Source organism: Strongylocentrotus purpuratus, unplaced genomic scaffold (assembly GCF_000002235.5).
Source record: "Strongylocentrotus purpuratus isolate Spur 01 unplaced genomic scaffold, Spur_5.0 spur5_contig_831, whole genome shotgun sequence".
Taxonomy (NCBI): domain Eukaryota; kingdom Metazoa; phylum Echinodermata; class Echinoidea; order Camarodonta; family Strongylocentrotidae; genus Strongylocentrotus; species Strongylocentrotus purpuratus.
The window spans coordinates 275627-301243 of NW_022145537.1; the positions used below are offsets into that span (position 1 = coordinate 275627).

A 25617-nucleotide genomic window follows, 5' to 3' on the forward strand; every position below is an offset into this window, starting at 1 on the left:
CCCCCGTTTGGAGATCAATGGTAATCAGCTTGAAGTGGTATCTTATATGAAATTACTTGGTATAACAATCCAAGATAATCTTAAATGGGATCTACACATCAAAACCATCGTCAAAAACGCATCACGAAAACTATATGTACTGAGCAAACTTAAAAGGAACGGTGTCAACACTCGGGACTTGGTATTGATATACATGATGTACATTCGTCCGTGTCTTGAATTTGGTGTACCTGTTTGGTCATCTAGTTTAACTGTTGTCCAAGTAAACAGCATTGAGCGACTGCAGAGGAGAGCATTGGGTATCATCACTGGTACATTCCCCGACACCATGTCTTATGCTCAACTTCTGCAGTCGCTGAGTGTTGTCAGACTGTCTGAACGACGCTCTGTTCTTTGCGAAAAGTTTGCTAAATCCCTAATGATCTCAGACCGCCACCGCCATCTCTTACCTGAAACTAGACAAACTATCTCACAACGCACTCTCCGCAACTCTCTCCAGCTCAATACCCCCAAAATGAGAACAGAGCGTTACAGACAGTCTCCCATTCCCCACTTCACACGAATCCTGAATTCAAATCTGTAGATATTTTCACTCAATATAATGACTATATGTGACTAAGATGTAATTTATTAATTTCTTGTCATGCCATTTAATGGGATTAAATAATATTTCATAGTACCTGTATAATGATGGGACTATATTCTGTAAGTAAACATAAATTGTATATTTTGTATTATCATATCTCTCGGAAAATCATCTACCGGTATATAAAAATATATTTCTAAAAGAAATGTCAACTAGGTTAAAAAAGACTACTTATTAATTTGAAAGTGTATTACTTAATTGCATATGACATTTAGAAAAGGGTAACAACATATTTTACTATTTAAACGTTACAACTGCATAATTAGAACATGTATTATTTCAAGATTGTTTGAAATTAGTTGTTTAGTTCATTAGAATCAGTAATTAATATAAAAAAGATTGCTAAAAGTATTGATTTCTTTATTCTTGTATGTATTTATAATTTGTAAACTGAATTGTATGAGTCTCCGGACTTTTTATTCAGTATGTTTTTATTTACAATAAAACCAGAATTGAAATGTACATACACAGGTGTACATGTACATGTATGTAAATGTTCTATTAAAGTAAATGAATTTTGAAAAGTCTCGGAACATGATCATGCAGGACTACGCTATACCAGCTATAGAGCTAACAGGGATCCCAAACTTACATGTACATGGACCATCAAAATAAAGACTAGGGTCAGAAGTTTGCTCCCCAGTGGGATCATAATTTTGACCTTGTACACCCCCTGTAGTTCATCTACAACTGCTGGGTGTGGTGATGACAAGTGGAATGGTATTGGAACTAAGTAGCCTGGTAGGAACATGTACCCTGTACTTCATTTTTGGCATACTTAATAGCGTGAGCGTGTTGTTGTGCTTTTGTTTTGGTGTTTGGACTGATACTCCCCCTTGAGCTTGGGGTACATGTCACTGGGAAGAGGCGTGTCACTCAATGTCATCGTTATCATCATCTGCTGGGATGGATGTTGATTTGGGTATGGATATGTCCATGTTTTGGGTAAGTGATAATGTTTAGCCTAAAAACAGGAAGAAAGTATTTCTTTCATCATGTTTACTGCTTGTCATGTTTACTTGTTCGTATATTTACTTTTGAGTGCTGACTATGACTGATATACATGTATGTACATTTTTGTGAACACATGCTATCTCCTGTCTACACTGTACTAGACTTTTAAGTGGTTTTACAAGACACAATCCCTGGTTTTTCAAAGGCAGGACAAGTGTGACTATGAATACTAGTCTATTCAAGGAGTACAATGTGTAACTCTTTGGTATATTGTGGCAATCTTTTTGAGAGTAGTTTATGTAGACTGCCACTGCCATTCTCTAACTTTGTGAGCAGAAATCTAGACTTTCTTTGACAAATGTGCAGTATTGAACACTGCTTTGATTCATTGATGTCTAAGGTTTTGAATTGTAATAGCATGATTCTCATTGAAATTGAATTCCCTATTATATGAGCTCTTTCACCCGAGGCAAGATATTTTCATAGGGTATTGTCAGCCTTGCCTTGCACGATAGGACAATACCTTATTTATCCAGACAAAGCAGAAATATTGTTACAAATGAATCTGGATTTAGAATTGCCTGATACATGTATGTACTTGTACATGTACATGTAGCATCTAAATATGGAAGACAAGTATTGGGTCAGCTGAAGTTATGAACTTTTGAGTACACTACATGTACCATGTGAGTCAAAAAAAAGTTTACACCTAGAAAATTGCTGATTATTTTAAAAATCATCTATGAACAGTAAATTATTATACATCTTATGAAAAAGTGTTTTATCCCAAATCATTTGGTACCATTTTTGTGTGGTATGTGTTCACGCTTGGATGAACAGGTGGCATTGTTTGCAAGAGTGCAAAAATCGACTTGCGCCAAAGTGATGCCTTCAGTATGTATTATGTTGGGATTAGTGGAGTGAGAGAATGGATTGAATGTATCAATTGAAATGCATTGCATATGTGTTTTTGCAAAGGGCAAAGTCACACACACCCACACACACGCGCACAAATGTTCGTTGATATTTGATATTCGATATTTGATATGTGTGGCATGATTAATTTTGTTAGAGGTGTTATTGGATGTTCAAAGACCGAATTAATACCCAAATCCCAATCGTTTTATTCAAACATCACGTACATGTAGGCAACTTTGGCGCAAGTCGATTTTTGCACTCTCGCAAACAATGCCTCCTGTTCACCCAAGTGTGAACACATACCACACAAAAATGATACTGAATGATTTGGGATAAAACACTCTTTCATAAGATGTATAATAATTTACTGTTCACAGATGATTTATAAAATAATTAGCAATTTTCTAGGTGTAAACTTTTTTTTGACTCACTCTGTATATACATGTAATGTACAAAATAGGGCCTACAGCTGCTCATACATGTACATGTGCTGTACCTGCTTTCTGGTGTATCATTGGTGTATAATATATTACTCGTTCACCATATTTTTTTAATGCATTTCACAAAATGAAGGAGGTTTTAAGTACTGTATGTACAGTACATGTACATGTTTATTATGCTTTTCAAAAATTAACTTTATTTTCACTGAAATTGAAGTTGTTGTGTAGAACTGCTGATGATGTACATGTACTGTACATTTCTTGTACTCATTTGGAAAACATCCTTGGAAGAAGAAATCTTGACATTTACACAGCTGTTTCATCCAGCTCAGAGCGTGATCCCTAAATGCAGGGCTAAGATGGATTTAACCCAAATATCGTCTGCACTCGAAATATTGGGGAGATGTTGAGGCTATTTTGTCATGATCGTGTCTGTACTAATTCTTGTTTGTTCATGTTTTTCTACAAATATTTATATGCATTCAAGGTTGGTTGGTCATGAGTAAAGTACTGGTTTGTACATTATTTTATTCCTGTGCTTGCTCCTGTAAAATAGCACAATTTTTGAAGCAAAATGAGAACCACGTACCGTAGCCATTTTCAGGATGTAAAAAATAGAATTAATCTGAAGCATGTTCTATTGTTGTCGGGCTTTGGTCTGATTTGCCTGTATTATTCAAGATATACATGTACATGTATATCCTGTTATTTTTACCATGCATAATATGGCTCTATTTACATTGACATGTTGGCTACATTGTACTGAAGCTACATTATAAAAGGCACTTGATGCTCATGGAATATGATCAGCTCTTTCTTTTTTCTCTCTCTGTACTACCTGTACATTCAGACTTTACCTAAGATATCAGAACATGTAAAAGAGTGCTTAATCTGTAGATCCTCCCTGTAATGCTGTGTCAGATTATACCTGCAGTCGTTAATTAATTTGTGGGAGTAAATCTATAAATCTAATTGGTCTTGTCTTGCATTTAAAACAAGATTTAGTCATGAAGTTACTCAGTATCGGCTGCTCGAATTTCATATTTCATGTTATGATAGACATGTTATACTGCAATAATGTTGATTTATGATAGGAGGGGCTCATGTTTAATCAATCTTGTTTTTGGATCAGCGAGTTTAGCAATATCAGCCACTGAATTGCTCCATGTTTGAATTTCAGATTTCAGGTTTGGTAGTGAACAGTATTACTTTGAATAAAGTACCGTAGACACATTACCACCAAGTCACACCATACATGTAGTCTATGGAATAATAATGCAGTCACGCATGACACAGTGTGAGAGTGTCTTACTTTATTTCAAGCAGTACTGTATTTACTACAATAATGTTAATGATTCATGACAGAAAGATTAATGATTATTAACTTGCTGTATTTCTCTGTCCATTGTCAAGATAATGCTGCATGTAAGTGCTATTGTAAATCACAGCATTTTCAATCAGAATTAAGTAAATTTAGGGGGCACAATCACGGACATCAATTTTCTTTCAAGGCCTTCATACAGAGCTGACAAGCATAACATTTTCCCCGGAATTTTTGTGTTTTTTTCTCATAATTGCGGTACAGTGTAGTACGTTTTTATGCCTCCGCCACCGAAGGTGGTGCCGGAGGCATCATGTTTTCGGGTTGTCCGTCCGTACGTCCGTCCCGTTTGACCGTTATCACAATATCTCAAGAACCATTTAAGATTTAAACTTAAGACTCGGGAATAGTATTTATCACTATAGGAAGACGATCTGATTAGATTTTGGAGTACGTAGGTCAAAGGTCACAGGTCACAGAGGTCAACTTATGAAATTCCTTGTATTGAGTTTGTTAGCGCGATATCTCAAGAACCATTCGAGATTTAAACTTCAATCTTAAGGATAGTATGTATCACCATAGGAAGACGATCTGATTAGATTTTGGAGCACGTATGTCAAAGGTCAAGGGTCACAGAGGTCAACTTATGAAATTCCATACATTGAGATTGTTATCATGATATCTCAAGAACCACTGGAGATTTAAACTTCAAACTTAGTGATAGTGTGTATCACTATAGGAAAACAATCTGATTACATTTTGGAGCATGTAGGTCAAAGGTCAAGGGTCATAGAGGTCAACTTATGGAATTCCATACATTGAGATTGTTATCATGATATCTCAAGAACCACTGGAGATTTAAACTTCAAACTTAGTAATAGTGTGTATCACTATAGGAAAACAATCTGATTACATTTTGGAGCACGCAGGTCAAAGGTCAAGGGTCATAGAGGTCAACTTATGAAATTCGATACATTGAGCGGAGGCTTCATTTTCGACTGCGCGCAGTCAAAATTCCATCTAGTTTCTTCATAAAATACTTTTTTTCTAAATTTTTCTTTTTGTTTGTTTTTGTGTGCACATACCGCACGTCAGTCAAATGCCCTAAACTGTTGATCACTACAGTACTGTAATAGAGATTTTCAATAGAGATTTGTGATTTACAAAGAGTAAAACAAAAAAAGTGAAAGGCATAAATATTTTCAAAAAGAATGAAATGCCAATATTACCAAAAAAATATCATAAAAATTTAAAAAAGAATGAAATGCCAACAAAATATCATAGACATTTCTGCATTGGTTGGAAGTTTTGTTTGGATGAATTCCTTTTTTTTGCCATCATGGTCCCTTTTTTTTTGGTTGCACGAGGTTGGCAGCTCTGTTCATATGCTTAATATATATGTTTGAAAACTTTCTACAGGAAATATAAAGAAATATATGTTGCTTTAGAAAATGAAATGGATGGCGTAGTAGCTTCTACATTCATATTCATATTCATATTCATATTTACACCATTGTTTCATTTGTTTGATTGAAAATCGAAATTAATCCTATTTCATTTTTTTACTTTCATCTTTTGTATGCAGGTGGGTCCATTCACAGCAGTATAGATGTGATGTCCCAGGCATCTGATGACCACCATTCAGCTATAGCATCATCAGTGATATCTTCAAGAGGAAGCTTCTCAGGATCCCATGACAACATCTCCAGCTCCAGGGAGTACATGCCGTTAGAATCATCGTCCTCGTCTCCCAAGCCGGGAAATGTTACCCCTAACTCAGAAGGGTGGGTCAAGTTTGGAGACTCCAGGAAAGTTGTAAGTTCAACCCCGCTGAAGAGTGTGGTCCCAGAGAAGGGGATCAAAGAAAACGGTAGTCTGGATAACTCAAGAGTGTCCAGTCCTGCCCCTGTAAATTGGGTGCAGTTTGAGGACGACCATGATGTGACTTTGTCCTCAACGTCCTCAAGACCATCACCTATCTTGTCATCTTGTGACGACTCTATCACTCGTGAATCTCCATTAGAGGATCTCAGTGCAAGGAGCAATAGCAGACCTCTTGAGATCCCCAAAAAGGTCAATCAAAATGTTATTCCTGGTCATACGCAAGTGGAGAAACTGAAACAGGGAGATGTAAGATCAGGGATTAACCTTAATTCTTCCAGGACAGTTACAGCCAGTTCAACTCCTATACACATGTCAGACCATGCAAATGACTTAGAAGTGTCCAGGTTTTCTGAAGTAGCTACTGGGCCAGAGACAAATTACGATACAGCAACTCCAGGAAACCCCTTCAAGGCAGACATGTTGACTCTAGAGCAGTTGGAGAAACAGAAAGCCATGGTTGAACAGGCTTGGAGGACTGTCTCTCCCTTCAACCCTTTCCTCAACATGGGAGGTTTACAGTTAGCAAGCACACCTGTGAAATCTAATGCACAGCCCATATGGACAACCTTTGATGAAAAAGATGGTGCTTCAGCAAATACTCAGATAGTATCCAGCAGTCCAGGGAATCCATTTGCAGGCATGGCAGCAGCTTCTAATGTGCATAACAGATCTAATATGGCTGCGACATTCAACCCTCAGCAGCAAGCACAGGGACAAGTGATCTTTGCAGCTGCTGCAGCTGCACAACAAAGTGCAGCAGCATCTCAACAAAGTGTAGCAGCTTCACAACCAGCGAAGCAAGTTATGGCAGTACAACCATTGATGCAGTCCAGTGGTGTTCAACCTGGAGACCAACGGACAGCAGCTATTCTTTCACCCAGTGCCTACGCATCTCAGCCCATCAGTCCGATTGGTATGAAACCAAACCAGTGGCAGCAGCAACAACAACAACAGTTTTTCCCGTCAACATATTCTTCATCGCATCTGAACATTCCTCCAGGCAAGCAGACATTGGCAGCCATTGTTTCACCTACAACAACATCAACTACAGAAGGAAGTGATATGCCCGACAGTGGCAAACTACCTTTTAACACCCAGACAAGCATCAAGTCAAATTTGTCCTCTCCTAGGAGTGACAAGCTGTTTCAGGATCAGTACCCTCGTGAACATATGGATCTATCAGAAGGATGGCCTCTAAAATTCAGAGTACCTGATAAGAAACGAATAGCAGGCTCGCGTACATGGCAACCTATCTATGCGAGGCTTTCTGAAGGAAACATCCTCCAGTTGTTTCACGACAGGACTAGAAAGGAACCGTTCCGGGAACTTCCCTTGCAGAGCAACTATGAGATAGGCCGTCCAAATCTTCAGCAGTATGATGCAAAGGGTAAAATTCATACAGTCAAACTGCTGTACATGTCCTACAAAGAAAAGAGGAAAGTCAGTGCCAAGGCAATGTATGACAAAGGAGTTAGCCTTGAAGAGCTTATGAAGCTTGGCTCACTTGACTTTAAAGTGTACCAGAGCTTTGTGTTTACTATCAATGATGCCTTGATGAAATTGACTCTCTACCAGGATAGAGGTGCCCACTACCAACAGGATATGATCAAAGTGGTTGTTTCTGACGAATGCCGCTGCCTTGTCAATGGCAATGGAGATGTTGTGCGGCAATCCATTTCTGTTGACCTTAATGTCTTATCTTTTCTCTCTGGGAGTCCTGACTGTGCAATAGGCCTGAACGATGTCCAGATCAAAGGTTTGGATGTTGTGGCCAGACAACACATCATCCCCAACAAAACATCAGATTGGATCAAGATGCATAACGTAGAACTTCACAAATGTGCAAATAAAAATGTGTTCGTGGACTCTCGAATGATCGAGTTTCAACCGTTGAATGCCTGTCACTTTAGGCTCATGCAGTTTCACATACAGCCTTCAGAAGAAGAGGACTTACCCCTCCAGGTCAGAGCTGCTTTCTCAGGTGAAGGTACACACATGGAACTCAGGGTGGATCTGCTGGTACCAGGTAATATAATTTTACTCCTCCATAGGCATGGGGCATCTATACAATTGCAGTTGATCCAAATCAATCTCAAGTCCTCCAATCAATCACAAGTTTGCAGTCTCCTATCTTGTACATATATGGTTGCGATTGATGTCAATCACAGATAAGTAGCAATTAATATCAACTCTTTATAAGACAGGGGCCCAGAACTGGATTCTGAGTCATTTAAGATTCACTGCTTGTGTTTTGAATTTCAGTGCTTTCCAATTTTTGTAATCCTTCAGTAAGTTGTAACATGTTATCTTTTCATATGCCCTCATCTGTGTCTTTCAGCCTGCACCGGCAAGCGGAATCCGAGCCATTACCAGTGTGAGAACATCCTTGTTCACATTCCTGTCCCGGACCATTGGGTCTCTTACTTCAGGAAACCCAAGCGGATGGGGCAGTCCTCGATCCATGCAGTCATCAAGAGGCCAGATCTTATCAAGAGAGGTAAATATTTTTAATATTGCTGATTTAGGAATTCTCAAAAGTTGTAAGTTCAACTTTAGCTTTGGCTGAGATGAAAAATGAAAAAAAAAGAATTTCATTACCAGACATCTTTTTGTCGTTGTTGGAAACTGCTGGAAGGTAAATTGCTGAAAGGTAAAAACGCAATCCAATGCATACATACAGTATGATTATTTAATAGTGTACACTCATATTGGATTTAAAAAAAAAAAAGTGAAATTCACAACGGTAAATCATTCCAACAGTAGGAGAAAGTTGCTTATACAATCATGGAGATCTAATTGTCCTATCAACCACAGTGAAAAACAATTTGATCAAAAACCTGCTGAAAGAACCAAGTGTACAATTTAAGCAGATAATTTGCAGTTCTTTATTCTTTAGAATTAAACAAGGCATGCTTTATAGCCATACAAGATGATATCCAGGATTCATTTCTCATCTGACTACATCTTACATGACAGTGAAAAAACAAATCATTCACGAAAAAACAAAAACAGGAAGGATGCTAATCTTTTATTCTCCAGATTCATTTCAACTTCCTCGAACGGGATGGATCTCAATATGCACTTAATATACATGTAGAGTCAACATGCCTTCAACTTCATACTTTGTATTAATACCAGAAAGCATACATCAGTACATGTTCCTTCATAACTACAGTATGCTTTGACTTTGATGATAAAGCAGAAAATAATTGTTGTAATCATTTCTTTATTTGCAAGGAAAGTACAGCAATATATACACAAATTTTCACTATTACAATTGTTAATTATGAACCTATCCGGGTTGAAGGCAGGTTGTAAACAATTAAATGAAATTTGAAAGAAATCAATATAGTAAATTAATCATTGAATTCAGATCACCATAAAATGACACCTGTATGTAAAATATTGCTCAAGGGCATCAAGAAAATAATTCTGTGTTAACAGGTGGTCTTTACATGCAGGCTTTAACCTTTTTTAATGCTAAATTGCTCTTGTTTATGAGAACATACATACAAGTATGGTCCCAACAGTAGTATAAAGAAATACAAATACATTTTTTAAAACCTAACATCCTGAACCACCAAGGTTTCTATGGGGGCTACTGATGCCAACAGATATGCAATATAATCCTTCCACACCCCTCCAGCTGTGTGACAAATTATTGATATCTAGTTTAAGTATGACTACATGGACTACACCTGTAGATTCCAGGTGTTGTTGTATTGCCATAGCAACACTCTTAGTCTTTGTGACAGCTTCATGTGAAAAGGGATGTCCAGCCCTGGATGTGATTTCTAATTTACTATTGTAACTATTGTAAAAAGGCTGCTCATTTTTTTAGGGGGGGGGGGGAAGAGGGTACATGAGTAAAAGAAAATTAAAGATAGAGTTTACAAGAAATTTCTGTCTTTTGTGAAATATTTATGATATCCACTGTGTTTTCGTGCATAAATATACCTGTATATGTTTTATAAATATCAGTAGTGGACTAGTGGACACTTTATTCAAATTACCTGATTGGTCTGGCTCAAATGCGTTGAGAATTTAGATGAATAGTTTAGTCACCATTATAATTACTTTTTAATGTCTGTAAAATGCCTTTTCTTGGTGTGTTTCATGACTTTCATCATTATCTCTTTCTTCTAAAAAGAGGGAAGGTAAAATTGTTGTTCACATTTTATGTATAAGACAGTTGCAAGCAGTTTGCACCTAAACAAACGTATTATACATGCACATTCAAAATATTATGCAGCATAGTATCTCCCTGCACAAAACCAGGCACCCTAGAAATCATTCTGTAGCCATTAAAGAAATGCAATCAGTAATATAAATTGATATTATTTGTTTGCCTCTTTGAGTTTCCCATACTCCTTCCTGGTATAGGCACCAGATTGATTGATCGTTAAAATGACAGAGCTCAAGGGCGGTTCCTGTTGTCACAGTGGCTTTGAATAGAATCTCAGATCGTCTCCCTCTCTTCTTTGCTCGTATCCATGGAAACATGACGACAGTTTGCTCCGTGGCAGACTCAATATCACTTCATTTCATCTGCCTTTCACACCTATCAATTAGCTTTCTTGATATTATGATTAGAGGTCATAATTGCATCATAATATCATTAACTGCTTTATATAAACCACAATTTATATCACTCCATGGGATGGGATACTATAGCATTGTGAAATGTGTGAAATTGTTCTTTGGTTCATTTTGTTGTTGGTTGTCAGTCAATTTGTTGCCACCAACATGGTACAAAGTAGAAACGCATGCTAGTTTTTTAGACATTAAATATGCATTTACAGCGCCACATATTCTGCTGAATGCGAAAGAAGTTCAATTGTTCTCATATGATCTTTGACTACAATGCTATCATGTGAAAGATATAAACGGATAATAAACATAGCTTTTATATTGTCATAAATTTATACAGGATGTATGTGTCTCTAGGATAATATACAATGCCGTTAAGATAAATTCTCATGAAAAATCATGCAAAACCTTCTTAAATTTCCTAGAGTACAAGTACGTGATATTTGTCTCTACAGAATTGGTAGAAAGGGATAGGCTGAGTAGTAAACAATTGGAACATCTAGGAACAAAAAGGTAAATGTAAAGAGTAGGCTTGCACGTGCATACATGTAGCAGTTAGCACACAATCTCATATCAGCAGCTACGAATGAGTGACAGCTATGTTCTCTGAATGGTGTTTTGCTAGCTTGTCATACTTACAAATGCATTTTTAGACAATTTATACCAGGTTAATCCAATACAAAAAATTAAAATCAAATCAAATTCCATCATCAGAATTCAAAAAAGCTTTAAACAGGGAGTATATCTATATGTTATGATCACCTCAATAACCTCCTACCTTATGCGCTCATGTATTCTATTTGATCTACAGGCAATACAACAGGATATTGCAATATGGCATGGGTGGCGCCTTTGTTATAATGTCTACCCACTTTATTGTTCAAATGTTGACAATAATTTAGATCAAGGAGATAATAATATTTTCTTTACCCAGTGCAGATCATTAAGTTTATTCTGAATGTGACGCATTATTGCACATTCTCTAGGGCAGTCCAGTATTCACTTGATTGTTTTGTAGAGATAAAGGAAATTATAAATAATGCCCGGAAATCGCTTCATAAATTACCAAGGAACTGAATTTCAAGTGCACTTTCCTGTTATTTCCTTTTTGCAGTTTAGCCTCGTCTGAGTAGTACCAGTAATCAACCCAGTTACTGGTACCTCACTGAAATTATATGATTGACTTGTATTGAGTTTATTGGATGGTTCATTTGAAGAAATGTGAGAGGATGGAAAAAAAAAGGGAAGAATGATGCAGACTTGAAAGAAGATGGAATAAACAGTTCTTGTGTGTTTTTTTGTTGGGGGGGGGGGGGGGAGAAATTATCAACAAGAACTACTGTATTTTTTATGCCAAACTTGATCTGGATAATGTTTCGAAATTGGCCATCAGCAACCATCAATTTCATGCATTAAACATGACAAACATATTGATATTAGGCCACTTCATATACCCTGTATTGTACATGTAAATATATATATTTTATTTTGTAAGGGGGGGGGGGCAATATTACCCTGAACCCCCTCCCCCATCTGTACATTTGTAATGAAAGCAGCCCCTTTCTTCACATGACTGATCTAAAGATGGAGACATCTGTTCATGATTTTCAACCGTGAAGTCACATGGGGATGAAGTTTTTGAAAAACAAGGCAGGAAGAATGTATTTTAATGTATCCTGAAACGTGTGTGGTCTCATGCAGTCAGACCTAATCATCATTAATCAAATGGGAAAAGTGATATAATATTTTGTGCAAGAACTTTAGCCATGATAAAATAAGTAATTTAATTGTACTTGTGAGGATGCTGTATTGTAGTACATTAATGTGGAGCATAATATGGCACAGTATCCTCTTTCATGAATTGTTTTTACCTTTAATGTATCTCCCATCACAAACACAAAAAGAGACAGTATGCAGTGTTGTTTGGCTGTGTGTTAAATCAACGACAGTGATCTACAGATCACGTCTGCTCAATATTGGACTAAATATCAAGTGATGTTATTTGATCTACCCAAGTACCAGTAATCTAGTCTGCCTGCAACTTTTCATCTCTTTCTATTCTATGTTTTCAAATGGCAAAGATTAATAGAGCGAAGAGTAGAACATACATGTACATGTAGGTTTACAGTACAAAGGGTATATTAGCTTTTCCTCATGGATTTCAAAACATGCCCGTTACAGGGGTCTTCTTTCCTGCTTTCGAAAGGAATGGTTGTATGGCATTTGTCCCTGCAACAATTGCTCTTGGAAGATATCCTATGGCAGATCCAGGATTCGAAAGAAGGGAGGGGGGGGGGGGTAGGGGGTAGAGTGCCTACATGTACCATGCTGAGCTTTACTCTTGCAGGAACTGGACAGAAATGGAACGAGAGGTGCAAGGAAAATATAAATTCTTATATTCTTAGGAATGGAGGAAATGTAGAGGGGCATGTTGCTCCTGCGCCCCTCTTAGAATCCATCTGTGATCTTCTTATAATGATCAGGAAGTAAAATACAACATTAATTTGGATAAAACAGTGCATAATTTAAAAACAATTTTACTTATGATGTAATGTGTTTAATATTGAAAACCACAGATTAGATGAAATGGGGTCATTCTGTCTATCATTGTTCATTTGAATCTGCTCGGTTCATAAACTTGATATCTGTTTTATACCAGTAAATGAAGATTATTGAGATCATAAAAGCCCCTTTTAAAGTGTACACTACACGGTGTACATGACACTGTACTGGCAATGTACAGTCTTTTCTTTCTCCCCTCCCCCTTTTTCTCTGTCTCTATCTTTCTCTGTCTCTCTCTCTCTCTCTCTCTATTTTCATTTTCCCTTTCTCTTTACCCCTCCTTATCTCTTTCTATGTATTCCGAATCACTTTCTCTCCCTCTCTTTCATTCTATCCACAATCCCCCTTCTTATTTTATAATTCACCCTCGCTCTCTCATTTCTCTCTTCATTTTTATCACTCATATCCGTGACCATCATGACTTGCCGACTACAGTAACTAGTGCTGTTCTTGTATCACCTTAGTATAAAAGAATGATTAAAGAAAAAAAAGAAGACAGAAATGAGTGATGTACAACTATATTGCTCTCCAGCGGTGTTCATCTCATCAGACTAATTGTCAAATGCTCACTGGTGTGCAAACACACCCTGCAGGGTGACATCAAATGTAATATTTTGCAGTGGCCACTATATCAACACGTTTTAAGAAACCCCTACTGTTGTACATGCAGAGAGAGAGATGTCAACTGTAACAATTAACACGAATGGTGTTGTTGTATATCATCATTAAAAGTATATACCAACAGTATTTGTAAAACTCCCACTGCTTCGACAGGGTGATTGACTGTATCATTTCTAAATATAAAAAGAAAGAAAGAACTGAACTCTTACTGCTGAATGCCCAAAGAGCTTCAGTGTATCATGCAGCAAATTCGTGAAAGCTCCAATTCTGGCTGTATATATACATGTACATATACATGTAGTGGCATACATGTAGCTCTGGGAATGGGGAATGGGAGGCAACAGGGGGAACTTTGAACAGAAAACAAAAAAAGTGTTATACAAATATAAAGTTGCCTATCTTTAGAGATGGGATGCATACACAGTATCTCTTCCCAGACTGTCCCGCGGTCAGATGCCCCTCCCCCAAAATTGTACTGTGCTACCGACTACCGAGTAATATCAACTGCAAGTGCTGTTCATGTATTGACACATGTATAGTAGGATAGTTTACAAATTTCCACTGATGTACACTGTACATGTACAATGTATAGATTGGCATCAACTTTGACATTTTCCAGTAAATTTGTTGGTGTAATGCCTCAAAGCAGGATGTCTTGAACAATCTTATCCTTCTACCAATATCTCTCCTTGATCCAGCTCAATATAAGCTTGCATATTAATCAGAGGCACACCATCATAACCCATCGATCTCTTCACCAATATACTAGGAAGTATGAGAAATCATATTTGGCAAAGTGATTAAGATTGTGATGAATGCATTAAAGAATTGTATTCATCCTGTAAGAATTTTACTGCCAACTCTTTTGAGAAGTTAGATACATTCATATAATCTCAGATTTAATTATAGCCAGTATGTAGCTTGTTTTGATTGAGGGTTTTCTGAGATTTTTATTTTCAATTTATCATTTCCAAGAGTCCGTTGAAGTGTATGTACAAAATACTATTTCGGATTAAATCAAGGAAGTGTTGGGAATGATTTCTTTTTTCTATTAGGAAATAGATGATTTATACTGCTGTATGGCAAATTTCCCAATCGAAATCCCTATTGGAAGCCCCTTTTAATTTTATGTTCAGAAAAAATTGTTATTGCACCACATCCGCATTAAGCCTCTATGATCATGCAATTCTACCTTAGTCAGAATTATAAAATGGAATCTGGATGCCGACTGCTATTGAAATGCATCCGTTTTTAATGAAGGATCTTCTTCATTCAGAAGTTTCTTACTTTCTTACCCATGATTAGGGCTGATACTTTGCTTCCTGATGTTGCTGTTGAAAGCAACATTTGGGAGTTTGGCATCGCATTTGAAAATGAATCACATTCCAAACTTATGCGCCCTAATCAATTGAGACTAGGGGTAATTTCAAGTTCTAACCATGAAGCTGTATCTCAAATGAAGCTTTCTAAGATCAACCAGCATTGTTGATAATTGTTATTGAAATCTAGAATCAGGGAATTTCCCTCATTGTACAGTATCTTCATATTTGAAAATCGCTAGATGCTGTACATGATAGTCATTTACTGCATCATAGTGCATCATAATAATGTACTGCAATCATTCTTTACATGTAGATCTGTAAACAAAAAATCATCATTTCATATAAACTTGAGAGTGCAAATTATTTTTACCCATATTTTGTTTGTGGTCAGCTCAAAACATTTAATTTCTGGAATAGTTATGACATTTTTATCATTTTGATTTTGATTTGTGATTTTCAAAATAATAAACAAAAGATGTATGCATTGTTATTTAGAAGAATTGATACCAAGAACACAAACCTTCAGAACAGTATGCTAGGAGTGAAATAGGGGGGGGGGGGGGGGGGGGGGTGGACTTTGGTACCATTTCCAATAATTTTGGGCCTGATATGTTATTTAAGGGCAGGTCCAAGCTATTTGGATTGTGACGTACGGGACATTTAGAGACTTTAAACAAGAAATAACAACAGATGAAATTATTTATCTGACTATCTTTTGGTATGAGTCTGTGGCTATTATGGGCTAGTTCATTTGTGGAAAGTTTTAGTTCTGACCAATTCATAAATTAATTTTTAATGTAACTAATGTGCTGCGTGACGTACGGGACGCTGTGGTCCCGTACGTCACGCAGCACATTAATTACATTTAAAATTAATTAAAAAATTGGTCAGAACTAAAACTTCCACAAATGAACTAGCCCATAATAGCCACAGACTCATACCAAAAGATAGCCATATAAATAATTTCATCTGTTGTTATTTCTTGTTTAAAGTCTCTAAATGTCCCGTACGTCACAATCCAAATAGCTTGGACCTGCCCTTAAATTTCATGAATCTGTATGATTTGAGTTGTTTTGTTTCATTTTGTGAGTTATTTCTCTTCTTAATGTTTTGACTTTTTAGTTTTTATTTGCTTTTACTATTTTAAAGAAGGGAGGGGGAGGGAATCAATGCTACAATACAAATTAATTTGGTTAATCACTAGTCCTTGTCTTTGTTTTATACAATTTTTTTTAACGACAGGTTGCCTTAATCCAAAGATCCTGGAGATCTCTGTCGGGACTGCCAAGTATGAACATGCCTACAGAGCTGTGATGTGGAGGATAGACAGACTACCAGAGAGAACCACAGGTATGTAAATAAATTAAGTCTGGTGACTACCAAGTATGAACATGCCCGGTGAGTTGTGATGTGCAGAATAAACACACTACATTTTGATGATTTTGCACCAGAGAGAACCACAAGTAAATGATGTGGTGTGAGGACCAGACAAGGGACATGATTGACAGAATAGCAATGAATACAGACATACTAAAACTCTTCATCATGCACTCATCAGAGCAAAATTGCAAGACTGAACAGAAAGCTGAAATCAGACAATCTATTACAGTGGAAGCAGAAGGAAAAAAGTTCACAAAAATAACATGGTTCTTTCTGTTCATTCTTGCGATTTACTCTGATGAGTGCAAGATGACGAGCTTTAGAAACGGAATAGTTGGATAACTGTCAAGTATGAACATGCCTACCAAGATATGGTGCAGCTAGGGGTTGACAGGCTCTCATAGAGAACCACAGGTAAATGATATACATTACATATACATGTACATAATGATACAGTCAGGTGATTACATGTATGAACATGGCATCAAGTTGTGGTTTGGAGTCTAGAGAGACTCCCAGAGATGACTGAATAGAAGGGAAATAATGTAGACTTATGATTTATTCATACATGAAGTCATCAAATATGAACATGGCCAACATTTACCCAGCTGTGGTTTGGAAACACTCAGAGAGGACTGAAGTTATAGATGATGTAATGTAGATCACATTACAGCAGCAGGTGTGTACATGACACATTGTGGTGTAGCTGCATGTATGTGGTGTAGCTGCATGTATGCCCCGCCCCTCCCCCCCCCCCCCCCCCCCCCCTCAGTGTTACTTAATGCTGGAGCGTTGTATAAACGACTGCTAGGCTAAAGCCGGGGTAATAATAAATGTGCCTCGGAATAGAATTATCTAGATAGATGGCACTATAGAAATGCCTATTATTATTATTATTATTAGGCGTATGCATTTCCCCTCCCTATCTCCTGTGTGTAAAGTCAATATGGGCTGGATTTTTGTGAATTACAGGCCGGACTTGTTGCGTGAAAAGAATCCCTTTATACCAGAGATTTTGGGAACACAAATGCGGTCCTTCCTACCCCGAAGTGGGGGGGGGGGGGGGGGGGGGGGTGTGTATGCCCATGCAATGATTCTCATTTGCACCATTTATTTTCAAGTATTTTGGGTTGCAATTTGAATTTCTGATGTTATTCATCTGTACAAATTCTTTGAATTTTTATTATCCAGAACTCAATCATTATGACCCAAAATTTTGAATCAGTTTCTTACAATAAATTACATGTATGCTGATAGGTGCACTTAGCAAAAACTGCATAATAACGTTAAAGTGGAGGAAGTGTCGTCACAAACAGTTGCAAAAGATTATCAGATGAACTCATGAAGCATTTGAGTGAGAGCAGAAGCCATTGAACTACTCTACCCTGGAGAGACAGGAAATCCAAAAGATTAACAGCATTTACTGGGTGTGGAGGGAAGATTTCCAAATGGCCCATTAGTTTCTACAGATTTTCTGATCTAAATGCAAGAGTTCATTAGCTAGATTGGTCTAACATGGTCCTAAGCACTGGGTATAATCGCATGAGCTTTATACTCTTCAGGTTTGGTAAATCATGTAGCGGTTATGCGGAGTGATTAATAAGGTAGCAAACCAATTACTGCAATGGATACTTGAGGCCTCTTCAGATTGTAATGGCAAATCAGTGTTGAGTAATCATATAATAGTTATGAGGAGTGATTGATAGTGAACTTACTTGTAGCTGATGCCTCTTCCAATACTTACGGCAGAATATACATTGTAGAATTTTACAGTGCAATTGAAACCCTTCAGCTTGATTTACTCTGTTAAATGTATCATAACATATTAAATGTAGATGTGTGTGTTTCTATATTTGTTTGTATTTAACTTTACAATGTAAGCAAGTTATGTATTGTATGATAGGCAATAATCATCTTTTTATCTTTAACTTTCAATCTCATCTACAGTAATTCTGAATTTGTCTTCTGTACTCTCACCATAAGCAGTTCATTTTCCCAAGCATTGATTTCATTGACTGCATCAGATGCTCATATGTCACCTAGTACCATTTTCCTCTTGGTATTCACAGCTGTTTATTTTTATTTGTTATTTTGTACTGTGATAGGTCACCCTTCAACCTACATTCTCAAGTGTAACCTGAACCTGAGTTCTGCAAGAGAGGTGAGCAAGACGTTCTCTCGCACCATAGAGGTGGAGTACCACACCCCTCACACCACCGCTTCCAAGACGACTGTACGCTCCCTGGCCGTCTCCAGTGAGAAGTCTCCGGAGAAGAGGATACGCTACATGGCAACCTACGAGTACCAGGTGCAGATTGAGGACAACTATATCCGGCATTCTCTGGTCGAGGACAACGATGCGCCCGGAAGATGTTTGCAGCAGTGAAGACCACATTCCACTTCCCACCCACTCCAGGACTACTGTCCCCTTCCTAGCTGTCTTCTCTTTACCCTTTTTCTAGATGTTCCCAGTGAGAGGACATTCTACCTGGCCTTTTACAAGTACCGGGTGCAGACTGAAGACAGCTACATTTGCCCAGTATATGTCTGCAGCAGTGAAGACCACACCACTATTACAACCCCTCAAAGACAACGGTCCATTCTCTGGTTGACTGCCACGAAATGATTCAGAGCAGATGATACACTTGTATCTATCTACCCGGTGCAGATTAATGATATCTGCATCAGATTCAGGTACTACTATTCTGCTCTTGTTTATTGCGAAGTACCCAATACATGTATGCAGCTGTGAAGACTACACCAGGCTCACCATCCCTTCCAAGACTACCCTCCTCTCCCTAGCCTTCTCAAGTAAGAAGTCCCCTGGACGACCAGATGCATATCATATTCATATTCATATTCATATTTATTTCATTTCCAACAGGACGGCCGCACCAGGCATGCTGCAGTCCACGATGATGATACTGCTTTACCCAATGCATGTCTGCAATAGTTAAAACCACACCCCTTCTTACCACCCCTCCAAGACCATTGTCTACCCTTTTGCTGCCTCTAATGATTCCTTTCTGCCACGTTTTTTTAGGAGAAAAGAGAATTCCGGTCATATTCCATTAAACATTCACAAATTTTCACCTGACCAAAACTATTACATCATCATTCCACTGTATATTCCAAAGTTTATATTCCAGTTAAATGTAAGTTTAGGAGGATTTTTGCATTTTAGGGTAAATGATTACCATTTGAAATCTGTGTGGTTTTTGGGGTCAGTGTTAGTTCAGTGATCCAAGAATACAGGTATGAAAAGCCAAATTGCTAACATTCTATTCCAAAAAGATGAGGTGCTCAACTCATTTCTAAAAGTGGGTTGATCTTCATATTAAAAAGAAAAAATTGACACAGAATAGGTGCAAGATTGAAAGTGGTGTATGTATGCATGTAGTGACCTTATTGATATGTTATGTATGTTAGACAGACTGGCAGTTTGCTTGCTTTTCAACCAATCTACAACTCGATATCATCCCTATTCTTTATTTCAATTAATAATAATGTGATAATCAACATTACTCAGTAAAAATTATCAGGAATATATATATATTAATTTGTATACATGTACACATATTCCTAAGAATAGAATTCCCTCTCCCTCTAATTGTAGATTATACATATAAACTTTCCATGTCCAGTACACATACCTGCTAACCATGAGTGTCAAAATGTGAGGTTTCTTTGACAGAAGCACCTTCATATTGATACTAATGTGAGAAAGCTGATACAGGCCTACGTTAGAAATATAACTATAAATGTAGACGTATGATGGAAGTGTACAGTAATGTATGTTGCAGCGTCTGTATTTTTATGAAGACATTTTTGTTAGAGATGTCCTTTTTATAAAAAAGTATACGCAATTATGCTCCTACAATTTCTGCATAGGTGTACTTACCTCAATTTTTTTATCTATGGGAAGGGAGTGTGCGTTCATGTAATTTGGTTTTTACAGACGTGTACATGTATCAATCTGATATGATTATTTACGTCTGGGGACTGACCTCTAACGTCACCATCCGAAAAAAGTGACTTAGTTTCGAAGCGGGGTCCGTCTGAGTCAATTTTACGCATAAGGATTTACGCATACTGCCATCTGCTGCTCACAATGTCTCAGTGTGTTGATAGCCGAGGCCCACAACAGATCACCAGTGTGATGAAGTTGCTCTTTGTACGCCTTCACCCAAAGATGGCGCAATTGAAAATATATCACAGCAATGGTAGCGTTGACGGTAAAATATCCTCCTTTTAAAGCCAAATTTAGTAATTCTTTATTCCATTTCGTAATCTTGGTGCTAAACTGTAGCTTAAATCACTGTGTACTTTTCGAGAATCATTTTCACATTCTAATCAGCTACAGCGCCTTCTCTCAGAGGCCTATGAGAATTTTGAAAGCCTCACAATCTGTAATGCTGGATGGATGTCATGGGAGTGATTTTGAGTGAATCCACATTGAAGTGATATTGCAATTGTCTGGAGAAAAAAAAAGGAACTGTCACTGTTTGAAATGAAACAATGAGACACAAGTTACTGAATGTACTCAGTTGATGAGACAAATGCAAATAGATATTCATTGAAATATGAAATTAGATAAAGCAAGTGTGGGGATGCTTTCCAGATTTTGACTAATAATGATATTTATTAATATAGTATTCACATAATTATAAGAAGTGTTATAATAATTGTCTAACACCTCTAAACATAACCTGTGTGACCAACAGTCTGTGCATCATTAACTTGTGAAATATTGCGCACGATTATAACTTATAATTTACCACTTGTGCTGGATTACTGACTCTAACTCATTAAAATTGTGCATTTTAAGTACTAATGGTGTATATTTTTTTCTTTATACAATTCTAATACATTTATATTGTAATTTTTTTATTTATCGTATTAATTGTGGTTATAACTGTCTTTATGTAAATTAATGTGTTGTCTTTGTCTGCATCAAATGCATTATGATTCTTATTTTTTTTAATTTAATGTTCAAACAGCTATGACAATGGTTGCTTTAAATAAAAGTGCTGACTTTTTTTGGTGTACCGGTATGTTATTTTTTGTAACGGCAACTGGTTGCTGAAGAATTTGTGAAAGAAAAATAGATGTAAGTACCGATTGGACACTATTGACAGTGACCCCCTGAGGACTGATATATAATCTTGCTAAGTGTTACTGGATTACTTTAACTTGGTGATGGTAGTAGGTATGGAGATGTTTATACTCAGTTGGCACTTTCAATTTAAGTTATTTGGCATCATAATGAAAATCAAATATAAATCATAAGTACAGATTACCTTAATATGCCAGGACCCCTAAGAAGCAACATTTGCTTGTCAATGGGGCCCCCTCATAAGTTGAGCACTACTTTAAATGAAATTACAAACAAGACTGCTCTTGACTACATTCATGAAGCAAAGAAACATGGATATTCATAGTTCATTCTCTAACTATTAAATTAAAGTAAGGTACTTGCTTACTGTTTTATACCTTTATAGAAAATGCAATACTTTGCAACCGTTGAAAATCATGATTTTGTTGCATAGTGGTACATGTAGAGTTGTAGATGTAGGACTATGTCATTATGACATGAAGCGGGTCAATACCTCTGCTACATTGAATAGGCTTGGTATTACTTAAATCATCTTGCAGATATTTCAAATTACAATGTTTAATTAACAGACAATACCGACTATTATGCATTTTGGATTCTAAATACGTCATTTCGTGCCAATCCTTTTATTGCTATTATAGCTATGTTTATAAACTGTACTGATTTTGTGTGTAGATTTCGAAAGAGATCGTTACAGAGAACTGTTCCGATTTTTTTCAACACCTCTGTCTTTTGAGACCTACTCCTGCACCCACTGCAGCGGCAAGACATGGTTAAAGATTGTAGAGTGAAACCTGTTTATAAAGATCACCCAAGGAAGACAAGAAAAGTGGTCTTTATAGGCAGGTGGTCACTATGTAAAGGTTCCTTTAGTACATGCTTCAATGAGAAACAATTTTCAAGGGAAAAAAAAGTGTGGTCTTTGTAGACAGATGGTCACTAAAACAAGTTTGACTGTACTATACAAAGTGTTGGTTATTGGGCTGGTGTATGATGCAAATATTCTGTGCGTAATCTGTTGTATGAACTACACATTTGTTAGCATAACTGAGCTGGCAGACAAGTGCTGAAAGATGAAAAAAAATCCATCCATTGGCAGAATATTGATGAAACATTGTGCCATGAAAGTCAAACAAACATTGATGTAGGTGTAACAAATGGCCTTCAGATTTCTGAGTAGACTATATGATGTCAAGATTTTCTATTTTGATGGATGTCTCGTGTTTACAGATGTATATTATTTTGTGTACATTCTGATGTTAAGCTGATAATGCCTAATAGCTGGAATGGGTCTATATTGATAGAACGTAAAAATGTTTGCCAATCTGTTGAAAGTGCCTATTTGTTCAGCCAATAATTACTCTTCACACCTTTGTATCTATTTTAAGACATACCGGTAGCAATAGGAACACATATTGCTTGCTTGGTCATCGTCTACAAATACAACTATTGACATACGTGAAAGTATTGCAAAGGCGTTGAAACGGTTTATGAAGGGGGTTATTTTGTAGAATTGTGCCTTTTAAAACATTAAAAAGCTCAAGAAATGTGTTTACATGTATGTATGTATGGCTTATATCTTTTCAAGATTTTCTATTCACACAGCCAAAAGTCTGCCAGTTTTATATGGTGAAATATTGCTAGATGCCTTGCTCAAACTTGATGCATTTTAAATCTTTGCTGTTTTTAATATAAAATATATAATATTTTGTGTACAGTAACTTCTAAGAGAAACTACATGTACCTTTACAAATTGTAAATGGGACAAAAAATATTTTGGTTATAAAAATATGTTTATCTTATCAACGAATGTAAGATCTTTTATATTACTCGATTTCAATCAAATATAAAGTAATATTTGATGCAGCTCTATAAATACATCACTCAATGCTGAGTGCAGAAACTGCAATTCCAGTGTATAGATCAGAGTGTTGTGTATGGTGCTATTTACAAATGATAGGTCTTTAACAGCTCTTTAGCACCAGTACCGACAACACTGAAGAATTTACAATGAATAAATTAAAAGTGATCGTTACGCAATTAAATGTAATGTAAATAACTTGCTAACAGTAATCATAGGCTAGAAGAGAATAGTTCATGTGATACTGATGATGATGATTCACAGCATTTGTATGGCACCATATATCTGTTTCAAAAAACATTCAAAGGCGCGAGCTCCTCCAATAAAGTTAGCATTTAAATTTCTGAAGGAAAATGTGAGTTTTGAGTGAAGCTTTGAAGTCGAAATGTTCAAGCAATATTGCCTTGAAAATAAGAGTTAAAAAAATGTTATGGCACTCAGTACTGCTGGCTGCATTGCTAAATTTCATTTCGGTGTCTTTTTTTATTGTATTCATTGAAATAATTTTCTATTGTGCAGAGTAAAGTACACGTAGTTAGTATTGAAAATTAGGTGGAGTACATAGTTATTTTGAAATAAATTATACTATTTTCTTCGGTGCTGGGGAACTCATCGTCATTTCCAGATAATCTATTCCAGATATTGTACACAGTTTTGTGAATAAATTATATTGCTATTAAATCAGAACGTATATAATTAGAAATATTTATTCAATTTCTTTTATTACCATAAAGAGTTGTTTCCAAGGTGTAAAGTGAATGAGTTGAGCAAAGATACAGTCTGAAGACGAATTTTTGAGACTCCAAGCATAAAGATTGTTTTATTTTTTTTCTTCCTGTTTTTAATGTGTTTTTTTTCAGAAGAAAATTTTTATTCAATCATTCTTGAGCAAGAACAAAACAATAGATTTGAACAAAGTATATTTTGTGACATTTCGGTAAAACAAACATTGTTACATTAGTCACACATGTCTCCATTTATTTATCTAGTAATACAACAAATTTATTGCGTGTGATAGAAAGAACCCGTGAAACTTCGTAAAAACGTCTTCTTAAAAGAATTCAAAGATAGCTGTTCTCTTTTGTATTTCGCAGAGAATATATAGTGTTTGCATATAAAATGATGAAATGAAAGATAGATTGCCATCTTGGAAATAAAACAATTTTTTTTTTTTTTTTTTAAATTCAAAAGCACTTCATTGTTTAGAATAGAGCTTTGGAAGTCTTGAATAAATTGAAGCGTACTTGGGCAATCCCAAAACAAATGTGAAATACTTTCAACAGAGGATAAGCAAAATGTACAGTTGTAGCCCAATTAATTTCCGAGATCGGAACCTTAACGATCTAACAGAAATTTGATGAACATATTGGCATACTTTGATAAACTTCTTTTAAGTATGTAGTAATTCCTCTGGGGGTGTCTTGCTTTCAGCTTGGTGCTGTAGGATACAATTTTTCCTATCTTTAGGTGTGGAGATTAATGAGAAGTAGTCAAGAAAATGACGTTGAACTTTATATTTTTGAATTAATTTCATATGAGAATAAAATTTACCATGGCATGCTCATCTGACAAATGTCTTGTACGATTGATTCCAATATCTATCCAATACAACATTACCATTTATTCTAATAAGAGTGTCATTCCACAACACTTGATCTTGAATGTTTACATCAGTCAATTTAGGGGAGAATGTCGACGCACTCCAAGCAAATAAAATTTCACGTATAAAGTGGTTCCTTACATTGGATATTTTGGGGTCATTAAACTTTAAATTGCACAACCAAAACAAATCTTCCCCGAGATATTTCAAATAGTATTAAAAAAAGCATTTCTATTTACCTGTATTTTCTACACCAATCAATCGTTTTACCATGCAATTTTCAAACCTTTAATAACTGAAGGAAGATATAACACTTTTAATCCATCTTGATTATAATCTCCAATGATTGTATGACGGTTAATCATATCTGGTTTTCTACTCCATATCAAGGAGTACATCAAA

General features: G+C 36.4%; 1 protein-coding gene across 1 annotated transcript in view; it reads left to right on the forward strand.

Moving 5' to 3' along the window:
- Positions 1 to 24306, forward strand: part of LOC115923359 (stonin-2-like) — a 36408-nt gene extending 12102 nt beyond the window's left edge. Inside the window, exons 2-5 of the mRNA XM_030983823.1 lie at positions 5865 to 8189; positions 8502 to 8660; positions 16501 to 16608; positions 18744 to 24306. Of these exons, the coding sequence (XP_030839683.1) occupies positions 5865 to 8189; positions 8502 to 8660; positions 16501 to 16608; positions 18744 to 19024 (2873 nt within the window). The 3' untranslated portion in view covers positions 19025 to 24306. The remainder of the gene's footprint in view (positions 1 to 5864; positions 8190 to 8501; positions 8661 to 16500; positions 16609 to 18743) is intronic.
- Positions 24307 to 25617: the final 1311 nt, after the last annotated feature.